General features: G+C 37.6%; 1 protein-coding gene across 1 annotated transcript in view; it reads left to right on the plus strand.

The window, feature by feature from the left end:
• The window catches only part of Khc-73 (Kinesin heavy chain 73), a 471,364-nt gene extending 453,189 nt beyond the window's left edge, over positions 1-18,175 (plus strand). Inside the window, exons 33-36 of the mRNA XM_067153111.2 lie at positions 583-778; positions 863-1,060; positions 4,681-4,851; positions 15,288-18,175. Of these exons, the coding sequence (XP_067009212.2) occupies positions 583-778; positions 863-1,060; positions 4,681-4,851; positions 15,288-15,376 (654 nt within the window). The 3' untranslated portion in view covers positions 15,377-18,175. The remainder of the gene's footprint in view (positions 1-582; positions 779-862; positions 1,061-4,680; positions 4,852-15,287) is intronic.
• Positions 18,176-23,874: the final 5,699 nt, after the last annotated feature.

A 23,874-nucleotide genomic window follows, 5' to 3' on the forward strand; every position in this document is an offset into this window, starting at 1 on the left:
GGGAAATTGAGTTGGGGGGTGGGGGGTTTCAAATCCCACCGTCACCAGCCCTGAAGATGTTTTTCCATGGTTTCTCATCATATCAGGCTGTATCTTAATTAAGGCCATAACCACTACCTTCTCAATCATAGCCCTTTCCCCATCCTTGCTAGTGCAATGTTAAATCACTAAAAAAAGTATTTAGCTATAGCATATATGAATGGATGAAAACCATAACGGTATAAGTAGCATTTTGGTCATTCGGAGAAAAAGGCATTTAAACATCTTTAACTCTCATATAAAGCATGCTATTTGTAGTTATACCACCCATCACTAGAGCGCAGAATATTACTGCTATCACCTGTATCTCTTTGCTGGTGAAAGGATACATCCTCCCAGAGTTACGTCCCGCACTTAACTCATTTTTTTAAAAATGTCACTTATACCGTTATGGTTTTCATCCATTCATATTAAGTACATTATGTCAATGTAGTTTAAGTCTGAACTTAATGGAATGGCAGGTTTCAATAAAGATTTTATCCCCTCTAAAACTAGAAATAGGTAATTTAACAGATGAACCATGAATATTTTGGCTCTTTAAAGGTTGTTCGTAGACGCAAGGCTTCTTCTAAGAATCAAGCATCTTCTCATCATAGAGCTTCATTTCCAATGGCAAGACCTCAGGTATCAGAAAGCAAGGCAGCTATGAAACTGGAGCAGCGGCTACAGAACTTGCCATTAGGTCATAATGGTGTCGTTAGTCCTCATAGCACTTCCAATGAGAGGCTCGCTAATGAAGGTAAGTTAAGCTCTGAATGAACGAAGTGAAAGAATTGATGCAGAAATAGCACTTGTTTCAATTGTGGCACTATCTTCTCTTCAGATGAAGGAGATACTGGTAGTTCTTTTGGATCTCGGAGGGACTTAAACAGGATATCAGATGTCCCTCCTCCTGAGTGGGTGATACCTGGTGAAAGTGTACTCATTCGTCCTTACAACTCGTCAGGTGTCATTGCATATGTTGGTGGGACTGAGTTTGCTGCTGGAACATGGGTCGGAGTGGAATTAGATGCCCCAACAGGTATGGAGCAGTTATTTTTTCTAATGACTCAGGGTATATTTTTATAGAGGGAAGCTTAGTTCCTCCAGGATATGATTATATTGAAAATAACTACACAAATTAAAAGAAATGGTTTGTGGCATATATTTGAAAGATGGAAAGAAACATTTCTGTCAGGATGGATGTTCTTTGCCTGAAAATAATGAAGATACGAATGAAACTTCACAAAATGATGCATATAATGTATTAAAACAGTGAATGAAAGGTTCTGTGAAGCTTAATGCTAGTTTTCGTCTGTTCTTCCCATTACAAGACTCGTGCAACTTAAAATTATATTGCATGGTTTCTTTCATTAGGAAAATTAAGTGTTGTCTAAGGGCTGAAGATTATTCTAATTAGGCTTGTTAACTTGGAAAGTATAGACTTTTTATATTGTATTTTACTAGCAAGATTAATATAATGCAGTGGTCGCCTAACTGTTGATCACTGAGCTGAGTGGCTCAGATGGTTGAGGTGCTGGCCTTCTGACCCCAACTAGTTCAGTCTGGTGGTATTAGAAGGGGCTCAAAAATGTCAGCCTCGTGTTGGTAAATTTACTGGCACGTAAAATAATTCCTGGGGGGCAAAGTTCTGGCACCTCGGCGCCTCCGGAAACCATAAAAGTAGTTAGTAAAGCAAATAACATTATTACTAAACTGTTGATCAGGATCTACTGGTTGTACCTTCAAAGTTGATTGTGACTAGATGTATATAAAAATATGGTGTTTTTGCTTTTCTAAGCAACCCTGTTTTACCATTTGCCTGAAGCAATGAGTATAATTAGTTGTAGCTGTTGTTAAGAAAGATCTATGTGTAAAAGATGCATCAGTCTATCAAAATAGTTCTTGTTGAAGTAAGTTGGTAATACTACAAATTTCATCAGTTGGTAAGAGCGCTAAGGTATCACAGCCTACTGAATAATGGCAATTAAAAGCCGTGGTGCTCAGGAGCTAATGATGTGATGCATCAAAGTGGCCTTACAAGTATGACCGTCTTTCTGTAATCTAGAGGAATAAATCAACACTTTTCTAAGCATAATGAAAACCCAATGAAAATTTTCAAAGTAGCTCCTAGGTCCATATAGTTTTTTGAGCACTGATATAGCGTATCTCATTTTTTTCTCTTTTTTTTCTAAAAATTATTCTCTTACTGATAAAATATGGCTTCGGATTGATTTCTTGAAAGGAGTACTGTGGTGATGATAATGATGATGTTGATAATGCCAACAACAACAACAACAACAACAGTAATGGCATGCGGCTTCCGGAGAGGCCTGGTGAAGGTCCTGTGAATTGACCCCCATGGGTAACCTGCACTTCTGCGAGGATGGGGTCCTAACTAGTTACTGTGACCATTAAAATATAATATTTCCATAAGCAGCACAAACATGGGCAATCCTATGAATAAGATTAATCTTAATTATAGGTTTGACAGTTTAACATTACATTCATGGAGTAATGGTAGATAATTTCAAGTATATAGGATGTGTGTTCTTCCAGTATAGTACGTGAGATTGAATCAAAGTGCTGTAAAGCTAATGCAGTAAGCTCTCAGTTGTGATCAACACTATTGTGGAAGAAAGAAGTCAGCTCTCTATCAAAACTATTTATCGGTCTATACTTCGCTTTACGGGAGTGAAAGCTGGGTGGGCTCAGGATATCTTATCCATAAGTTAGAAATAACAGTCCTGAAAGTAGCAAGGATGATTGCTAATACAAACAATGGGAACATTGGCATGAGGGTAGGCTTACTTGGAATGAGAAGTAGGGGATAAGTTAGGAATTAACTCGATGGATGAAGCTGTACACATAAAACGGCTTTAGTAGTGGGGTCATGTGATGTGTGTGGACGAGGGTAGGTTACCTAGGAGAATAATAGACTCTGTTGTGGAGGGTAAGAGAAGTAGAGGGAGACCAAGACGATGATGGTTAGACTCGGTTTCTAACACTTTAAAGATATGTAGTATAGAACTAAATGAGGCCACAGAACTATCTGCAAATAGAGGATTGTGGCGACGTTTAATAAATTTACAGAGGCTTGCAGACTGAGCACTGCAAGGCATAATAGTCTATAATGTATTCATGCAAGTAATATTAAAATGTTTTCAAGATTTTCTATCAATATACCGTATTTACCCGAATAATCCCAGACATCGAATAATGCCCGCACCCTCATTTTAGGAGGGCTCATTTTGAAAAAAAAAATTGATGAACTAAAATTTCTTCCATCAAAAGAGCAACGTATGCATAAACAAACATTCCGTATCACTCCGCGAGGTCCACATGGTCTTTACGCAAATATGAACATGTAAATTTACAGATATAGCTGCTTTGCCTGAGATGACAAAAATACATTATCACTGCTATGAAATATATCTTCCATGAAAATGAGCAAGTAGGCCTACTTACGTGACAGGTATTTCATTAATCTGAACTTGCAATAGGCTTGATTCGCTGTAGATGGGAAGATTTGTTGTCTCTTTCATCACTAGAATCCTCTCCTAAATTACAAGTTCGTCACACTCCACGTCTAAAACACTTCTCACACGTGGTCTCTTTTTACTGGACAGTAACACGACCGGTGGTGGATAATTCTTGTCGTGCAATGTAAACACTTGTAATAGACACACCGGCGAAATCTGATGTTAGTTTTGCGATACAGTAAAACTTCGTTAATTCAAAGTCTTTGTAATACAGAAATCGGACTTCCAATTACGTGATTTCGAATTAACAGCCATCTTGTAATTCAGAAATGCTAACTCTCGCCAGTTTTTGCGAATTCTGCTTTTCCATGTACTGCCTGCTACGTGATGTTGTGTCGTTCCTTAAAATGCTGAATACAAAAAAATTATGATTTCACTCTATTTTCAACTATGAAACACACTATAGACACACCAAAGTGAGTAAAAGTGCAGAAAGCTACCCCTGCACATTCCGGAAGACACGCTCTATCGTGACGCGGAGAAATTTTGAATTTCAATTATTCTATAAAATATGGTACTATTTAAAAAAATGTAAAGTCAGTTTAGAACTAAAAGTCTGAATTGTTTTCCATTTAAATACGACATATGGGGACAGTTTTCTTCCATCCATGGTTGCACAAAGCATAACTGTACACTAAGCATCGAAAACTGGGTGAGCTAGGAGCGTGTTGGTAACCTTGACGCAAATAAAACCCGCACCCCAATTTCATGCCTCAAAATTTTAAAAAATATATGCGGGGATTATTCGCGTAAATACAGTATTATTTTCATAGAAAATTATTATTATATAGTAGTTCATTCTACTGTCATTGTTCTTTTTTTATACTATTTATCATCCTGGTAGGAGGAAGAGAACTAAGTTCATGATTTGTGAAAATAAAAGATTTCAGAATACAGAAAATATGTTTTATGAAAAATTTGTTTCCGGCATTCATAGTTCAAGTGAAATGAAGGATCAAAAATTTACCTTTCAGTTCATGGTTGTATGTAGAAATTGAATTTTATAGTGGGAATATGGTATATGGTCAGTTTGTAACATTTCCTTGCTTGTGTAGTATTAAAAGTTATTTCAAGATATTAATTCAAAGTGATACAAAATGTATTACCTTTCCTCCACCAGGAAAGAATGATGGTATGGTGCAAGGTGTCCGGTACTTCAGTTGTCGGCCAAAGTGTGGAATTTTCGTCCGAGCTGATAAACTTATCCAGGACCGCCGTGGCCGTGCCATGAGAACTGGTGGTCGGTACTCGGAAACTACCACTCCCACTATGAAGAGAAGTAGTAGCAGAGGTAGGTCATGTAAATTTCACCTTCCAGGACTGTATACTGCATCCCTTGTTTATGATGTATGCATGGTCGCTGTCCTGATGTACAGTCAAAACTGGTTAAAATGTCCCTCTCTAGTGCATTTATGTGGTTATTATGTCGTTATTCCAAAGTCCCAGTCCATGTCCTATTTCAAAAAACACCAAAGAAACCTGGATAGCACATTTATGTCACTCTTTAGTACGTTCGTAACTTCCACCATAAAAACATTAAATTAACATCCCTGGCCACGTTGTGCGCACGATGCACTAGCAATGACTGGTCTGGATAAGCATTTAGTAGAGAACTTAATTTCATGGCCCTAGCGTGTCGACCTACAGTTGCAGGGAATGTCAGTCTCAAGCTAGTCTTTGATGTGGGTGTGGGTGTGTTTGTGTGGATCATGCAATAGTAGTTTGTGTGACATGTTGGTGCTTAATTTTACGTTCGTAAGTAAATTGTGTAACAACGTATGTAAATTAGGCCTCCTGTACGTACGTATACAGCTGACGTGTTGGTGCTTAATTTTTCGTTCGTAAGTGAATTGTGTAACCATAGCCCGCCTGGTGGCCATGATCATTAAGGCATTGAAGTCTAAACGGTCTGACACCAAGGTTAGCCGGTTCGAGTCCCATTGGTCGAAAAAAATTTTACCATCAAAATGTTGGCTGGCAGGGTAGGGGAGGTTGTGGTATACAATTTCTAATCACTAGATTGTGTGCCAAACGTCTGGATTAAATTTCAAACCTCTCCACAGTGCTCATATGGAGTAATAATAATTTCGTGTGGCTATTACTAGCCGAGTGCAGCCCTTGTAAGGCAGACCTTCCAATGAGGGTGGGCGGCATCTGCCATGTGTAGGTACCTGCATGTTATTGTGGTGGAGGATAGTGTTATGTGTGGTATGTGAGTTGCAAGGATGTTGGGGACAGCACAAACACCCAGCCCCCGGGCCATTAGAATTAACCACTCATATGGAGTGAGGGCATATGATGCTGTTGATGGTGATTCGTCCGTCGGATGGAGTCGTTAAGCCTTGGGCAGGTGCTATTCGACAGGAGTAGGCTATGTGCCGGCACTGGGTTTCACTCTCTCCCTACTATCGTATATCACGTCATTCATTTCATCTCATGAACTCCTCTGATGAGGTTGACCTCAGGAAGATCATAAAAACCCGCCACGACAGATTCATCTCACCTCATACCCGACCCCGTAGGGAAACGGGACAAGGGTTGGACAAACAACAGCAAAACAAATTAATTGTGTATCCACATACATATATAAATTAGGCCTACTGTACTTACGCATAGTGGTTTGCAGGACATTCAGTAATGGAGAAGAAGAAAGCTAGACAGTTTACAAATGATGAAAAATTAAAATTTATTGAGAAAGCAGATGCTAATCCACACATGAAACGTGCAAATCGCCCAGATGTTGGATATTCCTACAATAACTTTAAAACAATTGTAAGCAACGTGTATAGTTCGCATCTCTAAGAACGTTTTTCCTTGATGTTTTACTATGCAGGTTTTCTTAAAATGTATTATTTCTTTATTTACTTCATTAATTATAATTGTAAACAGTTGTTTCTTTGTTTTCATCGTAATTATTTTTATGTTCAAACCTAACCTTAAATTTAACAGCGTAATTCTTTTTCATTCCCTCTATGACATTTTTTTCGGTCCCCACAAAAACATCCTAACCATTTTTAAATCAGATCAAAATCATTTATTTTCAAATGAGGTGTCTACCTCGGTGGCAAATGGTATACAAAAATACATTATTATCAAGCACTAAATTTTAAATTAAATAAAGACATTTTTCTAAAATAGAGTATTATACAATTTACATTAACCATTTTTCTATTAAACACACAGCTCATCCTTTATAAATTTATCTTATTTACACAATTCTACTCATAATATCTTCTGTACTTACAAACATAATCAACTCATATACAGTATGTAGAATACACCTGCTATAAGATTAACATTTACATTGTATTTATATATTTGTTTATTTATTTTCCCATTTTGGAACAAGCATAACGATCTGTTGTGTCTTAAACAGAGCCCCTTTTGCCACCACTTTTCAGAGTTCCTGAAGGGCCTTCACAGCTATCGTAGCGGTCCCAAAGCTCTCAATGTCCCCACTGTACTTCACCCCTAGAGACTGTCCCCTACTTCGGCTGTCCAATCTCCATAGGCCAGGGGATGGAATTAATTTATTCACGAAAATTCTTTATTTACAGTAACCTACACAGGTCAAAGACCTTTAACATTTCGTTTCTTTTCTCGTTGCTGTTTATTCTTTTCTTGAATATCTGTACAGAGTTTGGAAAAGGATCAAACACTACCCCCGGTAAACTGTTCCACTCCTTCACGCCCTTCCCAATGAATGAAAATTTACCTCAATCACTGCTGCTCGAATCCCTTCTAATTTTATACTTGTGTTCAGCCCTGCCGATGTAATTATTTTCCAACTGAAGCCTCTCATGGATTTCCCCCCATGCTTCCTCTCCTGTATGGGCTCTATATAATCCTATAAGTCTAGTTTTCTCCCTTCTCTTACTTCAAGTTTCCCACCCAAGTTTCTCTAACATTTCTGGGTTTCTGGAAACAAAAGAATACGTGTTTCCTTATTTTTAGAGGAGATTCCAAATACCAATTTTCATGTCTGCAACATGTTAAGTTTTTGATATATACTGTAGATATGATAATTTTTAAAATCCCCCCCCCCCCTTTTTTAAGTTCCCCTTTTCATCAGATTATCCGAAAACACAAAAATACGTGTTTCTTTATTTTCAAAGGAGATTCCAAATACCAATGTTCATGCCTGTAACATCTTCAGTTTTTGAGATATAAGTCTCCTCATAAAAGGTGTTCAACCTCTTTTCCCCCATTTTTCACCCCTTTTAATGGGATTTTCCTAAAACAAAAATATGCGTGTTCATGGCTAGGAAATATTTGGTCTTACTTGTAAGCAATAATAGCAAAAATTTGTGATGCAATAGGTATGTTTATATGCTCCTAATCCAGATATGGACTACCGTATCATGTGACAAATATTTGCTACACTTCACTGTACCACTCAACACCAAATAAATTTCTAACTTCTGAATGGAATGCGACATACAAGCTCAAATAGACTCACTGTGTTATTCAGCAATCTTACTGCTAATCGGCAAGCAAAACTGAACATTCCTGAGGCTAACAGCTTGCTCCCCGAACATGCAACTTATCCTGTGAAGTTCAGGAATTTAAGGCCTTTTTTTGTAATCACGCAACTGTGGCGATGGATCTTACTCAAGTTGGAAATCACGCCTGTTTCACAAGGGATAACAAATACCTTTTTCAGGGCTAGGAAATATATGATCATACTAAACGGTAATAATGAAAATTCATGATGCGATAAGTGAGGTATTTTTATATGGATTTAATACGATGACAATCGGGACTTCGAATTTACGATGTGCTAAGCAGGAAAACATGTTAATGAGGAACGCATTAACGACGTTTCACTGTAGATCAAAAATGAAATTCATTACTTGGCCAGTACTGCTACACAAGCTTTTGGGTACTGGTATGCACAGTTGATAGAAAAATATTATGTAATGTGCTGTAACTGTGGTATGGGGTTAGGTCCACCTAATCAATACAAATTTGTTTACTAAATCACTGTGTTTTTACATATATACCAGGCTTATAAGTTAACCTAGAAATCAGATTGGTATAGTACATAATAAGATGTATTCACATTGTGATGTTTAGTGTTGGCCAGCTTTGAACATGCTAGCATACCTGAAATATAGTAATACAAAACACAATGGTGAACTGTCAGTTATGTCAGTTATGTTAGGATATGAAACATGGAGTGGAAATATACACTGCTGTGCAAAACTTAAGGATGAGATAGATGGAGCAACATAACATATCAACTACTTGGTGCAACTCACATGTGCAGAAACCTGGCGTGAGGTCAGCGCAACTATAGCACCAAATGGGTCTGGCCCTACAAAACGATGCAGTTGAAGGAACAGGACAAGACAGTGTGAGTCAATCAGCAAGCTTTCACGGTGCGCAATGGTGGTGATATTCATTACAACATGGTCCGGAGACAACATTTTGATGACTTCATGTGGGGAAGAATCATCGGGAAACTAAGAGGACGAAGTGGGAGGAGTGTAGCCCAGGAGTTTGGTATTGTTCACAGCATTGTTTCATGTGCATGGAGAGCATTCCAAACCACAGGCACTGCTGCCCAAAGGAGAGGAGGGGGTCGACCACAGGCAACTGCAGCAGCAGTTGATCACTACATTGTGCATTAGGCAAGAAGAGACTCACGTCAAACAGTAGCTGCAATTGAAACTGCATTTAACAGGACTGCAATCTCATGCTCCACAGTGGCACGATGAGTACATGGGGTGGTCTGTTTGCCCGACGGCCATTACGCTTTGTTCCGTTGACACCTGCACAACGGCGGCACCGTTTGCGATGGTGCCAAGAGCATGCGGTCTGGACCGACGAGGAGTGCTCTTCTCAGATGAGAGCAGATTCAGTCTGAGTAGTGATTCTAGGACATACCCTACCTCATGAGAGGCGGGAATACATAATGCACCCAGGAACATTGTTGATCATTTTGGTGGTCCAACTGTTACTGTATGTTGTGGGGAGGCATAATGTTGCATGGGTGTACTGACCTCCAGATCTTTGAACGGGGAACACTCACCCATCAACGTTATTGTGACATTGTACTCCTTCCCCACGTTCGTCTTTTCACGGGTGCATTCGGCTCTGACTTAATTTTTATGAATGACAATGCACGACCGCATCAAACAGTGCAGGTGGAGGAGCTCTTAGAACGGATGGATATTCGGGGAATGGACTGGCCTGCCCAGTCCGCCAGCTTAAATCCCATCATAGGGTATGGATTTCATTATGGTCCATATTGACAATTGATCACTATCAAAGGGTAGAGAAGGGTGCACCTATTCAATACCATTATATAATTGGGACTAGTTTCGACCCCATATACGTAGAGCCCTGCACGGATGGGGATATCCGCGATAAATGCGAAGTTAGTGTCTTGGCAGATACCAACTGTATGGCAGTGCGAATAATTTTGCTGATAATTTCTAAATAATGATGTTTATTGATTTTCACTCAGGTATACTCTTGTTTTTGCTTGTGGTTAGGCGACCCTTGACACTGGTGTGGGAGAATAGTAATATATAAAGAGCCTTGAGACCATAAAGCCGTAAATATGACCTAAACCTAACTGGCTCCTGCCCACAATTAATGGAAACATGGAATAAATGTCAATTTGTTGGTAGTTGTCGCAAGAAAAAATCCCTTATAAACCTGCGACTGTAGGGGTTCTGGTTCCAGGTGTTGGGCCTATAGTATTATTTTAACAGATCCATCCATTTTGATACCTTGGGTGTAATGTAGGCTACTGTAGTTAAATATTTAAATTATCTGCCGATAACCATTGTGCAGATGTGGATAACGATTCGCGGGTGCGGGTGAAGAAAGTGCGGATGTGGATTAATTTTTTATATCCACGCAGGGCTCTACATATACACTGGGCCATCTTAGCCACGATCCAATTGGAAAAACATACACTTACATACAACACATAATAAATTAGACAATCTGGTATGTTTCAATTTACAATCCAAATTTTAAAATATTGATGAAGTTCGAACAACACATCCAAAATGAAGATCAAATAACACTTCAAAACTGCTGCTGTTGGTGCCGAACTCTGTTGTCGCACGTACGGCAACATTATACAAGCTAATGGTATTGAATAGGTGGACCCTTCTCCACCCTTTGATAGTGACTTAAATTCCATCGAGCACATGTGGGACATGTTGGGCATTCGTATTGCAGCATGTCCACATGTACCGACGACCATCCAGCGCCGGTGGAGAAATGGAACGTTCTGTCACAAGAACTCCTTACCAAACTTGCGGCCAGCATGGGAACATGTTGCTGAGCATTCATTCCTGTCTGTGGTGATCACACACTCTTTTAAGAACTATGTTCCTTCTTTTGTGATGTCCATTGGACCATCATGAGTCGGAGTGACTTAAGTGTAATTTATTGTCTCTGTATGAAAGTGTCATTTCTGTTCGTGTCATCACATATTCCTCTCAGTTGCCTATCGTACCATACTGTAGCAGTTCTTCCTGTGTATGGATCAAGTTTCATCGAGCTATGTTACTTGGCAGAGACACAACATGCGAAAGTTAGTTTCGTCCTTAAGTTTTGCACAGCAGTGTACATTGGTAATGTGTACAATCACAGATGCTATTTGACAGTTAGATATACAGTAGTTAAATACTGTTACATTGTTTGTGGGTACCTTTAACATATCATAGAATATATAGTGCATTATTAGCCATGATTATCTACTTTGATAATCTGCTGTATTTACAAACATTCACAGCCACATTATTATTAATGCCTTTTCTGAAGATAGGAACTACATGAGCACACATTCAGTCTTGAGAAAGTGTCTCACAATGAAGGGACATTATTGCCTCACCACATTCCAATAGTGATAGTGGCTATTTCGTCTTGACGCTCGCGGCATGGGCCTCATTTCCTTTAAGCTTCCTTCAGAAGTGCAAATATTTTTCTCCCACAGTTCTTCAGACTTACAGGACCATTTTCTTAAGAAAATTAGGCTTTGCCACCTGGCATATTTAACAGATATATTTTGTTTTCTTAATGGGCTAAATAAGAGCTTTCAAGGCCTGCAGACCACACCGTTCTCAGTCCATGACAAAACAAAGGTCTTGAGAAACAAAATGTATTTCTCTATGGAGGAATTAAAAAATGGAACTTTGTCATAGTGTCCATTCTTACAGAGTTTCATGAGTGTAAATGAAATAGTACAAGTGCATCCTGAACTGATGAATGATATAATTAAACATTATGAGAGCCTAATATCAGATTTCAAGGACTTTTTTCAGAAAATCTAAAATCAGGATTCTGAATCAGAGATCCCTTCCCTGCTCAGGACACTCTGCAACCATCTGACAACAGAGCAAAAAGATGAACATATTCAGCTATCCTATGACTGAATTCTTAAGAACATTTTGAAGAGGATGAATTTGATTGATGAGGCGAAAGAAATATTCTCTGATTTCTGAGAAAGCTGTAAAATTTCTGTTGTGTTAAGCACAACTTACCTATGTGAGAGTTTATTTTCTCCACTTGTGTACATAAGAAACAAATACAGGAATTGATTCAGATTTACGGCCAAAAGTACCGTAACAAACATTGAGCCAGATATAAAGAAGCTGTGCTTGGTTAGGTTGGCCTGCACTTTACAAGTGAAATTCTTGCAATAAAAAAAATTACTTTAATGTTTCTGCACTGCTTCGTATAGGAATAATTAATTGCACTAAGTTGTAGTTTTTACCCCAAATAATTGTGTACACATTATTAATACATAATTAGAATGTTATTTATTATTTTAATGCCAATAAAAGAAGATAATCTATGTACCATTTTAGTCATTCATTGTGTAATCACTAGTTACTAATGTTATTTTTCTGGACATCAAGGAAGCATATGACCATGTGCCATACTGGCATATACGGGAAAGTTTGAGACATAAGAAAGTGCCCAATGACATCATAGCATTATTACAACGATTATAAGATGGAACCAAGTGTTGTGTCCAGGTCCAGGATGGAAGGTCTGGTTGGTTCGAAACGAAGAGTGGAGTCCAGCAAGGAAGTTGTCTTTCACCACTCCTCTTCATAATCATAATGGATGAAGTTTTAGAAGTAGTTAAAAGAAAGGATCCAACAGCTAATGCCCTGGTTTTTGCTGATGGTTTAATAGTATGGGGTGAGATGGAAGCGGAAGTACAAGCTAGATTAGATCTTTGGCATGAAGCTTTTACAACCTTAGGTGTTAAAATCAGCAAAACCAAGACAATTGGCTCGATGATGAACAGAAACTCTCCAACCGCTCATCTAAGAATAATTGGAGATGAGGAGATGGATATTGTAGACAACTTCCCGTACTTAGGTAGTGTTCTGTCCTCAAACAATACCATACATCAAGAGATTAGCAATGGAATTCAGAAAGCTTCCACATTCTATCTCGCTGTATGTCAAATACTTTGGGATGGAACATTTCTGTTAATTTCCAAGATCAGCTTGTACAAAATATATCTGGTACCTATACTGACACATGACCTGGAAGCAGCAGCACTTACTGCATCAACAAAGAGTCATCTTCAGTCAACAGAAATGAAGTTCCTCTGTTCTTGTCTACGAAGAACTAAAATGGATAAAAGAAGGAATGTGGATATCCAACAACAGCTTGGATTGGAAAGAAGCTTCCTGGAGAGCCTCGAAGTGAAAAGATTGCAACGGTATGGACACATGAAAAGAATGGATTCCCATAAGACTCCTCGAGCATACTTTGACCACCATGTTCCTGGAAGGAGACCAAGAGGAAGAACTCATGATGTTTGGGTGAAGCAGATTTTCATTTTCATTGAAATCAGAGGAGTAAACTGGCTTCGCATTTATGAACAACATCTGTGGATGAACAGGACAAACTGGAGGAGGCTCGTACACAACCTCACCCAGCTTGCTGGAGCGAAGAAATGATGATGATTAATATTAGGCAATAAAATAGTAGGATTTTAAAGATTTTAAATTTTAGCATTGGAAACTCCATAATTACTCGATGGTACAGTGAAGGTATGAAAGTTTAATGGTTCAACGCTATAAAAGTTTGGGAACCCCTGATGTAGAAGAACTAGGACTGATGGAGATTGATGCATATCCATTTGAAGACAGCAGTTTTTGCAGATGTCACTGTGTTTGTCCTCTTGTGTGTTCCTGTCGATCTACATATGGCTTGATTTGCACTTGTTCGTTCCCTTTCATGCCTTTTCACATGTATATCATTCCCTTTCATGGTGTTCAAGCAATTATCAGAACTTTCATGAACAAATTCTTCTTGTAGTATAACCTTCACTATCTGCTAGCTACAAAGGGAGTTCAATGTATATTGGAACACATTTTTTTTTTCCTTCCTAAAAGCAGGTAAATTTTATTGAGGATTCAAATACACCATTTTATTCCCCGATCCTTTTTGCTTCAATACGCTGTTTTCAACATAATCTTTGTTCAATGCTGTGGCCTTACACGACCATAATATGAGGGCCTGTATGGTACCGCTAGACTGATCGATGTCAGAGCCAACGTCGTGCTGCATTGATAACTTTCCCATCATCCATGTAGTGCTTCCTGCGGAGTGCATCCTTCATTGGACCAAACAGATGGAAGTCAGAAGGCGCGAGATCCGGGCTGTAGGGTGGATGAGAAAGAAGAGTCCAGATCAGACAGGTTTGCTCAACCTTGTGATGATGAAACATGCCTCGCCCAATGACTCGCCATGCTTTTGGCCACTGCCAGGTCTCGGTACACATTCTGCAAGCACCTTTGAATATCTGTGATGCCCTGGTTTTCCACTGAAAGAAACTCAATAACTGCTCTCTGTTTGGCACGCACCTCTGTTACAGATGTCATTTTAAAGGCTAGTTATAGCGCTGCCACCTATCGGAAATTAATGAAAGTCTATGAGATGAAGTGGGAATATTCAAAGATGTCACAAACAAAATTCCAATTTTTAAAAACCGAAATTGGCAGAGAAATAAAATGTGTTGCATTATATATTGAACGCCCCTCATACTAAATATTGTCTGGAAGCACATTAATAGATTTTTAAATGAAGTGTGTTATTGGTTCTAGACAAGTGAGCTAAAAATGTGACTGCCCTTGGAGTTAAAACCTGAATCCCTCACTCTCTGCAGAGGTGTGTTAACTGAGCCTGCCTGAATGACCCATGAAAGAAAGAGAGAGAGAACGGGGGGTGGGGGTGGAGGAGTTTGCAGGCAGAACTCTAGCAGAACAGATAGAGCATCTGTCCAGAAAGTGAGGTTTTGGGTTCAAATCATGAGGGTAGTAACATTTTTTGCTCTTTTATTTTTGAATTACAACTGAAAGAAGTTATTATCCAAGTCTAAATTTATTATTATCTCAGTAATAGATTGTTAATATACACTTTCCACTCCTACAAATGTTTTTATCTGTCTTATTTCAGAAAGACTTCTGTGTGTATATCATTCCCTTCCATGGTGTTCAAGTAAATTACTCTATCACTCTTTTTAGAAATGCTGAGATCAGAAACCTAACAGGAGAACAATTATTAAATGAAAATGTTAATGAATTAATTGTCATAACTGTCATGTCCCCTCTCCCATGTTTATGTATATTGGAGTGATGGGACATATGGTAATTGAGGAGTATGGGTAATAGAATAAATTATTTTCTTTCTTTTGTTTAAATAATTATATATGTATGTATGTATGTATGTATGCAGGTGAGGGCCTGTCAACACTGCACCGGTCTCGCAGCCGTGGCGAGGGTCTCAGTTCGGTGGGTACCCGCTCATCTCCGCGGAGTAAATAGAAGCGTTTCACAGTACTTTGAAAAGGACACCGCACACTCGCCAAGCCACTCGCAACATGAGTACACAATTTGAGGTGACTTTTAAAATAATTTTATATGGATTCCTACCATCCTGTTTTTAAATAAAAATGTACATTTTTATCTTTAAATTTTGCCCGTTTTGAAAGTTGGGACGTTGTTTATGTTAGCGTTAAAAAATCAATGCTTCTGTGATGATCTTTATTTATTTAATTTTTCTTTCTCTGTATATTCTGTCTTTTGGGGCCTCAAACTGCTTGTTTCTGGCCATAGGCCGATGATATGCGTATGGACGCTTCCGTGTACATGTTCACCTCTTTATGGCTGTCATTATTCCCTGTAAAATGGCAAGTTTGAATGAATATGGTTGGCAGCAGTTAAGTTTTCTATGTGAGAAAGCAAAGACGAAACTCTCTTTTGAGTGGCTGCCATGCAATTTTTCCCTCCATTTAATGAAATTTGTGCAGCTTGAAATGAGTAATAACAATAATAAAAATAATTGTTGGTTTATGTTTAGCCTATTGTTAACATTTTATATTGTGTTAATTTTGAGTATGAAAGGATGTGGGACAGTCAAAAGAAATGAATAATATTTAAACTTGTTGGATATTATTTTTAACATCAAAACATTCCAGTTGTTAATGTGTTCTTGTTTTGTTTAAATCACTTGTGAAAATGAAGAACATTAACATGGTATTATGTTCATGTTCATTTTTAATGTTTCCAAAAATACAATCTCACAAATTTAAAGTGTTTTTGTGATATTGTATTTATTTTTTACAAACTTAAAAAGCAATTTAAAGCTTGTCCAATATTTTCAAATAGCAATATAGTGGATAGCTTTCAAGTGAAGAATGATTTTAAAGGTAAAAGATGATGTAAATGATTTAGGAAACAAAACATTGACATTTTTCTGAGCACTTGAAACAAAAGATATATCATTTTATATGTAAATTGATATTGTAATAAGTACTATAATTTTATGTGCCCAGGGAACCATTCTTTTTTGACACTTGTGCGGAAAATGATGGCTGGTCATGGCAAGATACTATTGTTAGGTATGACATGAAATCATAAGGCTGTAAGCATCAATTCCAAGTGGATACCATACTGGATGGATCCAATGAGAAGTACAAGAACACAGGGTTAACTCATTTAAATATTTCAGCTGCTGTGCTGATATAAAAAGAATTCACCAGGTCTTACATTTTTGCAGCATAAAAAGATACATTTTCACATGGACTCTTAATATATTATAATTTCCTTATTCTTAAATGTGATTTTTTATATGCGCTGTTTTATAATTTCATTTTTGTTTATAAAATTGCTAGAAGAAAAAAGAAAGGTCAATATTTTCATTGTTAGTATTATAAAAATATGGCAAGCAGTATTTCAGCTTATGGCCTAATAGTGAGGTTAAAGAGTATTATAATGCATTTTATGAATCACATTCCTCAATTTTATTGTTAGTGTAAATTCACCTGGAGGACAAAAAGAAGAAAAATTCATGGTTTCTTGTTTTAATATGTATAGCCCAGCATTTCAAGTTATTTGGCTTATTGTTTGTGTATGTAAATTATAATTGCGACTTTGTGTGCAGCTTGACCAGGAACTTGTGAAGATAATTGAAATGGACATCATGTTGTGTGAAGTGCTGTGACTGAGATCTTTTACTTTCTCTCATGAGGAAGAGTAAAAGTGAATGTTGGGTGCTATGAAATTTGAAATAGGATACAAATGGTAGTAACTGTAGTCATTTTTAAAGTTCTCTGTTAAGATGGGAGATATTTTTGTGCCAATTTATTTTGTGCAATACATTCCTGTTGTTGCTCTGAAAGCCCCTGACGTTCCCCTCCCTCCTTGTTAATGATGTTCCAAAGATGTTTGATGCTTTTAGCCTTGTGATTTTCCAAGCTGCTTTGAATAGTCTGGAGAAAGATGAAGGAGAGAGTTACCAAAGAGATCCTTGTACTGTAGTGTAAGCATTTAACTGAGGAAAGTGAATGTATTTTCTGCACATATTTTTATTATCTTTATTATATGTTCAATCACCCGATTGGTACAGCAGTATAAAAGCAATTTATACATAAAAGCTGATAGGAGATGGTCTGCTCAATATTTAATCTTTAAGTTCATCTTTCATTAAATGAAATAAGATAATTGGTTTTACTGAATTATTGATAGAAAAGATTACCATGAATGGTTCATAAATTCTAGTAATATGCAAAATATTTGAAAGAATCTTGTTTAAAATCTGCATAATTTAAAGAACAATAGGAACACTTAACAGCTCTGAAAAGATAGATGTGAAATACTTTTAACATTTACATTTTAAAAATAATGTCTTATATATTGCTTAGATTTCATTTCGTCGTCTTGCTGTTCCTCCTTGATCGCTGATCATATTGCTTACACCCTGTTACTACCAACCTACAGTGATATTTTGGCTCTGATTATCAGTTTTAAGGGGAAGAGCAGACTAAAATATGCATACAAGAGATAGCGATGCAATTGTATATCCAAATTCCATGGCGCTACAGCCAGGATGGGCCTCGGCCTAGGAGCGACTGCTGCTCGGTTGGTAGGCCAGCAAGTTACAAGGTGACTTGTGGTCAGCACACCATATCTTCTCAGCTGTTATTCTTGACTTTCTAGGCTTGGTCTGCTATCACACTGTCAGCTTCTCAATTGTTTTCATGTAAACTGAGTGGATTTTTTTATTTTCATAATTGGCTTTATGTCACACAGACATAAATAGGTCTTATGGTGATGATGGGATAGGAAAGGGCTAGGAGTGGGAATGAAGCAGCCATGGCCTTAATTAAGGTAGGAAATTGGGAAACCATGGAAAACTATCTTCTGGGCTGCTGACGGTGGGGTTCGAACCCACTATCTCGCAAATGCAAGCTGACAGCTATGTGAACAAACCATGCAGCCACTTGTTTAGTATTGAGTGGATCTTGAATCAAAGGTCTTGATCAAGGTCAAAGTGGCCAGGAATCAAACCCGGGGTCATGCTGTAAGAGACAGGCTTGCTAATCCTGGACTGCAGGGTAGGCAAATGGGATGTACCGTACTCCGAATGTTTCAAGTTTTGTATGTTGTTATAGATATTGGATAGATATCGGCAAACTTCATCTTATTTTAACTATTGTGAGCTTCATGTAACTTCTAAAAAAGAAGTATTATGCCATCAACATTTTACATAAAATTATTGAGAAAATTATCAAAATTGATTTTCCTGCTGATTCTAACTCACAGTATATTTTTCTTGTGATATTTTTGGAAAGATTGGTATATTCATGAGACTGATGAATCAGTCACCCTGGAAAGAAACACTTTGTGGTAGAACACAAAAATATGGCTAGTTCCTCATTAAAGCTGTTAGTTGGGACGTTTAATAGTCCGACTCCTTGGCTGAATGGTGAACATAGAGGCCTTGGGTTCAATTCCTAGCTGGATCGGGGATTTTAATCATGCCTGATTAGTTCCTTTAGCCTAGGGACTGGGTGTTTGTGTTTGTTCTAACACTTTCCTCTTCATATTCAAACGGCACACTACACTACCAACCACCACAGAAACCCACAATAGTGATTACATCCCTCTATGTAGGGTTCGCGTCAGGAAGGACATTCAGCCATAAAACAGGACCCAAATCTACATGTGTATCAACAGTTCACACCCATAACTCAGCAAATGTGGGAAAAGTGGTAGAACAAGAAGTTGTGACATTTAATAGACTAGTGTTCTGATGAACTTGACTCCATTTGCAATGGATTTGCAGCAGTTGAACAGTGCTAAGGAAGACAAAAAGGGGAAGAATAAAGAGGAAGCATTACTTTGGAATCACTGCATGTTAAAGGAAATAGAGCCAGTTAATTGCCTTTTCTGAGTTTGGCAGCAAGTATTTTATAATTGGCACCATAAGGCAAGAAGCTAATCTGCTGATTAATGTGATTTAGAAAATTGTTATTTCAGTTGCCCAATTCTTTCTTTCTTTCTTTCTTTCTTTCTTTCTTTTAAAACATATTCTTTTAAACTAAGAAAGGGTATGGGGGAGATTAAGTGCATGGGGATATAAGACAGACTAGCTCATCATATGCAGGCAGTTTTCATGTCTGCATTTTTACTGGGTAAATTATATTGTTCTTTCCTTTGTGTAGGTCTTTTTTACCATATTTATATACTGTAGCTCTGTTCTATTCTTCTGTCCTGTTAGTCTTTCATTCCTCTTTGTTTTATTTTCTCATTTTATTTTATTTATTATTTCTTCTACCATAATCCTCCGTGATTCGTGTGATGATCTTGCTGTTTACTTTGCATGCACATACGATGGAACAAGAAACATCTTAATTGGTGCTCGGGAGGCTAGTGCACAGTGAGCCATCTAGTGACGAACAATAGTACCACTTACTATAGACCAACGGTAAAGCACTCGTAAATTCAAAACTCCATTATTAGAGAATTCTTGCTCATGAACGGACAAGATTTTTCTCTGAAGGCACGGAGAAAAGTTCTCTGTGAAACATAAAGAATTTTGCAGTGTTTTCTGACACAGCAAAAGCCCAAAAGCTTATTATCATTATGGGCCATGGAAGCATCGATCTAACAATTTTGAAAATATGTCAATTGAACAACTTTATATTCCTAGGGGTCCCGGTTTCAATTCCCTTCAGGGTCAGGAATTTTAATAATAATTGATTAATTCCACTGGCACGGAGGCTGGGTGTATGTGTCTTCTTCATCATCATTTCATCCTCATCATGATGCGCAGGTCGCCTACGGGAGTCAAATAAATTCAATTAGAGAGATTTAATTTGCTTCCATTTCAAATTTATTACTTGAGTTATTCCTTTTAATAAACTGTTAAATGTATTGATAATTAATGAACATAAATTTTCGTGGCTCATTGTATTAACATAAAGAAAGAAATGAACTGGATTAAAGCCACTAGTAGTTGGTTACGTAGGAGCACGGCCGATTTGATGCTTCCCTCTAGCTAGCTCCTTAGCGCAGTGAGGGATCCAGTCACCCGTGGTAGGAGGAGCCAGGTCGATAAACCTCCATTTAAGCAATGTATAAAAAGCCACGCCTATCTTTTCCTCTCCCCGCGCACCCCTCTAGCAGCCTAGGTTTCATCCTACCACAGGTTGACTTCCCGCTGCAAACTTTTCGGCTCCTGCAGTGAACATCTAAGAGTACCGGCTTGTAAAGTACCCTGTAGTCAATATTTGCTCTTTCAAGCTCTTGAAAGGTTTGTCTTGTTGAATGAAAATACAATAGTTGAGTAATCCAAATTATGAAACTTGACCTAAAATAAACATAAAAATTTAATGGGGGTAGTGCAAACCTCCAACCTTATGGAGAAACCGCCCCTGATAAGATCCCATTGCTTTTCACTTTCTTATCAGTATTGAGGGGTACGGGTCTTGAAATAGATTCTTAAGAACAATTTTATTTTGCACCTGGGAAACTAGAGCTGGTTCAAGATGATGATGGTGATGATGATGATGATGATGATGATGATGATGTGACTGTTCTTTGATCTCCGTGCGGTTGTTACATTCATTTGCAGCTTATTTTTAATATTTCCCTTTTCTAACTCCAGCTGGATTGGGTTGCTAATGGGATGTTTCCATCTTACCCTATCCAGTCACCATTACTGTTGCCCAGTTCCATGGCTAAATGATTAGCGTGCTGGCCTTTGGTCACAGGGGTCCGGGCTTCAATTCCCAGCAGGGTCAGGAATTTTAACAATAATTGGTTAATTCCGCTGGCATGGGGGCTGGGTGTATATGTCATCTTCATCATCATTTCATTCTCATCACGACGCGCAGGTCGCCTACGGGAGTCAAATCAAAAGATCTGCACCTGGTAAGCCGAACTTGTCCTCAGACACTCCCGGCATGAAAAGCCATATGCCATTCCATTTACCATTACTGTTCCTCAAGTGTGTTCCGATCCAGATTCCTTCTTGTGCTGTTCGTGATCAAGTTCAATTATCTTAGTCCGTGCCTCTCTCCTGTTGTTCTTCCTTCACTCTTAGCCTCCATTATCGACTTCGGTATCCTTCCCTCTTCCGTCCTCACAATGCGTCCAGACTATCTTAGATTATTTCTCTCCATTCTGTCTGAAAGCTTTTCTGCTTCAATTTTCTGTTTGACATCTCACTGGCCTGGATTTTACTTTCCTGTCTATCCATTTAGCAGAGCACTCTTGGTTTAAGAAATGCAGATACAGTACAGTTGTTGTTGTGTAAGTTAATTCACACTTAATGAAAATTACAGTAACCTTCAAATCTGTGGTGTTAAGTTCCAGGACTGTCAGTTTCTTGTCTTAACTGATGACTGGCAGATGACTTGTACTGATTAATGTTATCACTGTGATTGAAACAATTACAAGCATGACTTGTATATTTAATGTATATTGGGTTAAACATTAAAAATTCAATAAATATTGAGCAAAAGTATCTTATCATTTTTCAGTCATGGATATTTTAAAACAATTTCTCTGCCTTCACTGAAAGCAATTCTTCGGTAGCTCTCTCTTCAACTTTCTCTTTCTCATAATATTGAAAATAAAGTCTTAGGAAACAATTGTCCAAAGTGTTTTGTCCAATGGTAATACTGTCCACCAACAAATAAAACAATTGTATTCTTAGAATTGTAAAAAGCAAAACTTAAAAAATATATTATCTGTATTAATAACAATAATATTTCACCATAATCCATCCTAGAAATTTTGTCCATTTAAGTCATACCGTTCCACTTTTAGAAAGATTGCCAAAAAAAGTTATTTAAATGTTTAAAATGATATAAAATCATTTCATTCAAAGGTATTTAATATAAAAATCGAGAAGATTTTTTAACTTCTCAGTCCAAAAAATATATTTGCCATACTTCAGTAGGATTTAGAGGAAAGCCTGGTGGAATACCTACCACTGTTGAGTGGTTGTATGTGCTGAGTGTTATTTAGATGTTTCAGTTCAATAAAATTTGACCCTTAGAAAGCAAGAAACCCTGAAACCAATGTTGTGTAGTAGTTGTGTGGCATGTTTCCAAGGCAGATGAATCAAGGTAAAAGCAGTAACTATTTATTAAATCTCCTTTTTCTTCTCTTTCCTTTCAGACCCCAGTGGTGTCTTTTTGTAGAATTAGTGCAAGTCATTTAATTTGTAAATATTTGTATGACTTTCCCTATTCTTGTCATTAGAGAATAAGTAGACTATATTTGTCTATATGTTGAAAAGATAGAATATATGAACCTCAATTATCTGTTCTTTGTTTCTGTTCTTCATTATCTTAATGTCTTGATTTGAATTAACAGGCACTGTAGTCAGCCTGCAATTTGGAATTGATTCAGTGGATTTAGGATTGATACAAAAAGGAAGATAATTGCACTTGTTATGAAGAATAACTTGTAATTAATATTTAATTTTTTCTCCACTTTACACATTTGCTCAGATGTAACTTTAATGAGAGGCAATATTACTTTCTTTTGCTTAACACTTCAGTTACATAATTTTTTTATATAATTTTTGGGGGGTTGTAGCTCAGGTTTAAATATGTAATATTTTGCCTTGTTTGTTATTAATTTTATTGTTGTTGTTTTCAAGGAAATAATTGAATGCACATGTAATCTGGAAGCCAAAGTGTATCATTTTATTGAACAGAAAGTATGTGTTTATAACAGAATTTGCTTTCTGGTAAGTTTACTGCTTCTTCAAAGCAAAGCTCAAAGCAGTGTCTTTGTATAAATATCATACCACTGAGATTAATGCCTTCATTCTATACTGATGGCAATTTTATTGTATGTAGTAAATAATTAGTGTATGCCATACAGTGTGTAATATGTCTAATCCATGTCTCTCTTTTATATACCGCTTTGATACAACTAATGAAAGATAGTTACAGCTCACTAGCTGAATTTTCTTTATCTCATAAAGTTATTTGACAAAATGCCGGTGCAGTAATATCACACGTACCTGACAGAAACAGAATTTACCCTTAATAATCCTATTTAATTGCAATGTTTTCTACTATATTGAAGTTCCAGGATGCTAAGTTCTTTGACAGGGAAGAAGCGATGGGTGCAGTATACTGGTTACATCAACTTACTTGGCGAGTAAGTTTGAAAGTTGTCAGATTAAAAGCAGTTATCTTGTTTATCCTTATAACTAAGAATCTGTTGAGAATTTTTGTTTGATGCTCTATATTTTTTTAAATTGTTAATTGGCCAACACTGATAAACCCATGAAAATGAAAACTTACAACCTGTTTTCCAATCAGTGATCGGGTCAGGGATGGAATGAATGAAGCCCCCATCTTGCGGCGAGGATAGGAATTGTGCCAGCTGCCGAGGCCTGTCACACTCCTCTGGGGCAATGATTAATGACTGACAGATGAAATGAAATGATAGTGGAGAGTGTTGCTGGAAGGTAAGATGACAGGGAAAACCAGAGCACTCGGAGAAAAACCTGT

Source organism: Anabrus simplex, chromosome 8 (genome assembly GCF_040414725.1).
Source record: "Anabrus simplex isolate iqAnaSimp1 chromosome 8, ASM4041472v1, whole genome shotgun sequence".
Taxonomy (NCBI): domain Eukaryota; kingdom Metazoa; phylum Arthropoda; class Insecta; order Orthoptera; family Tettigoniidae; genus Anabrus; species Anabrus simplex.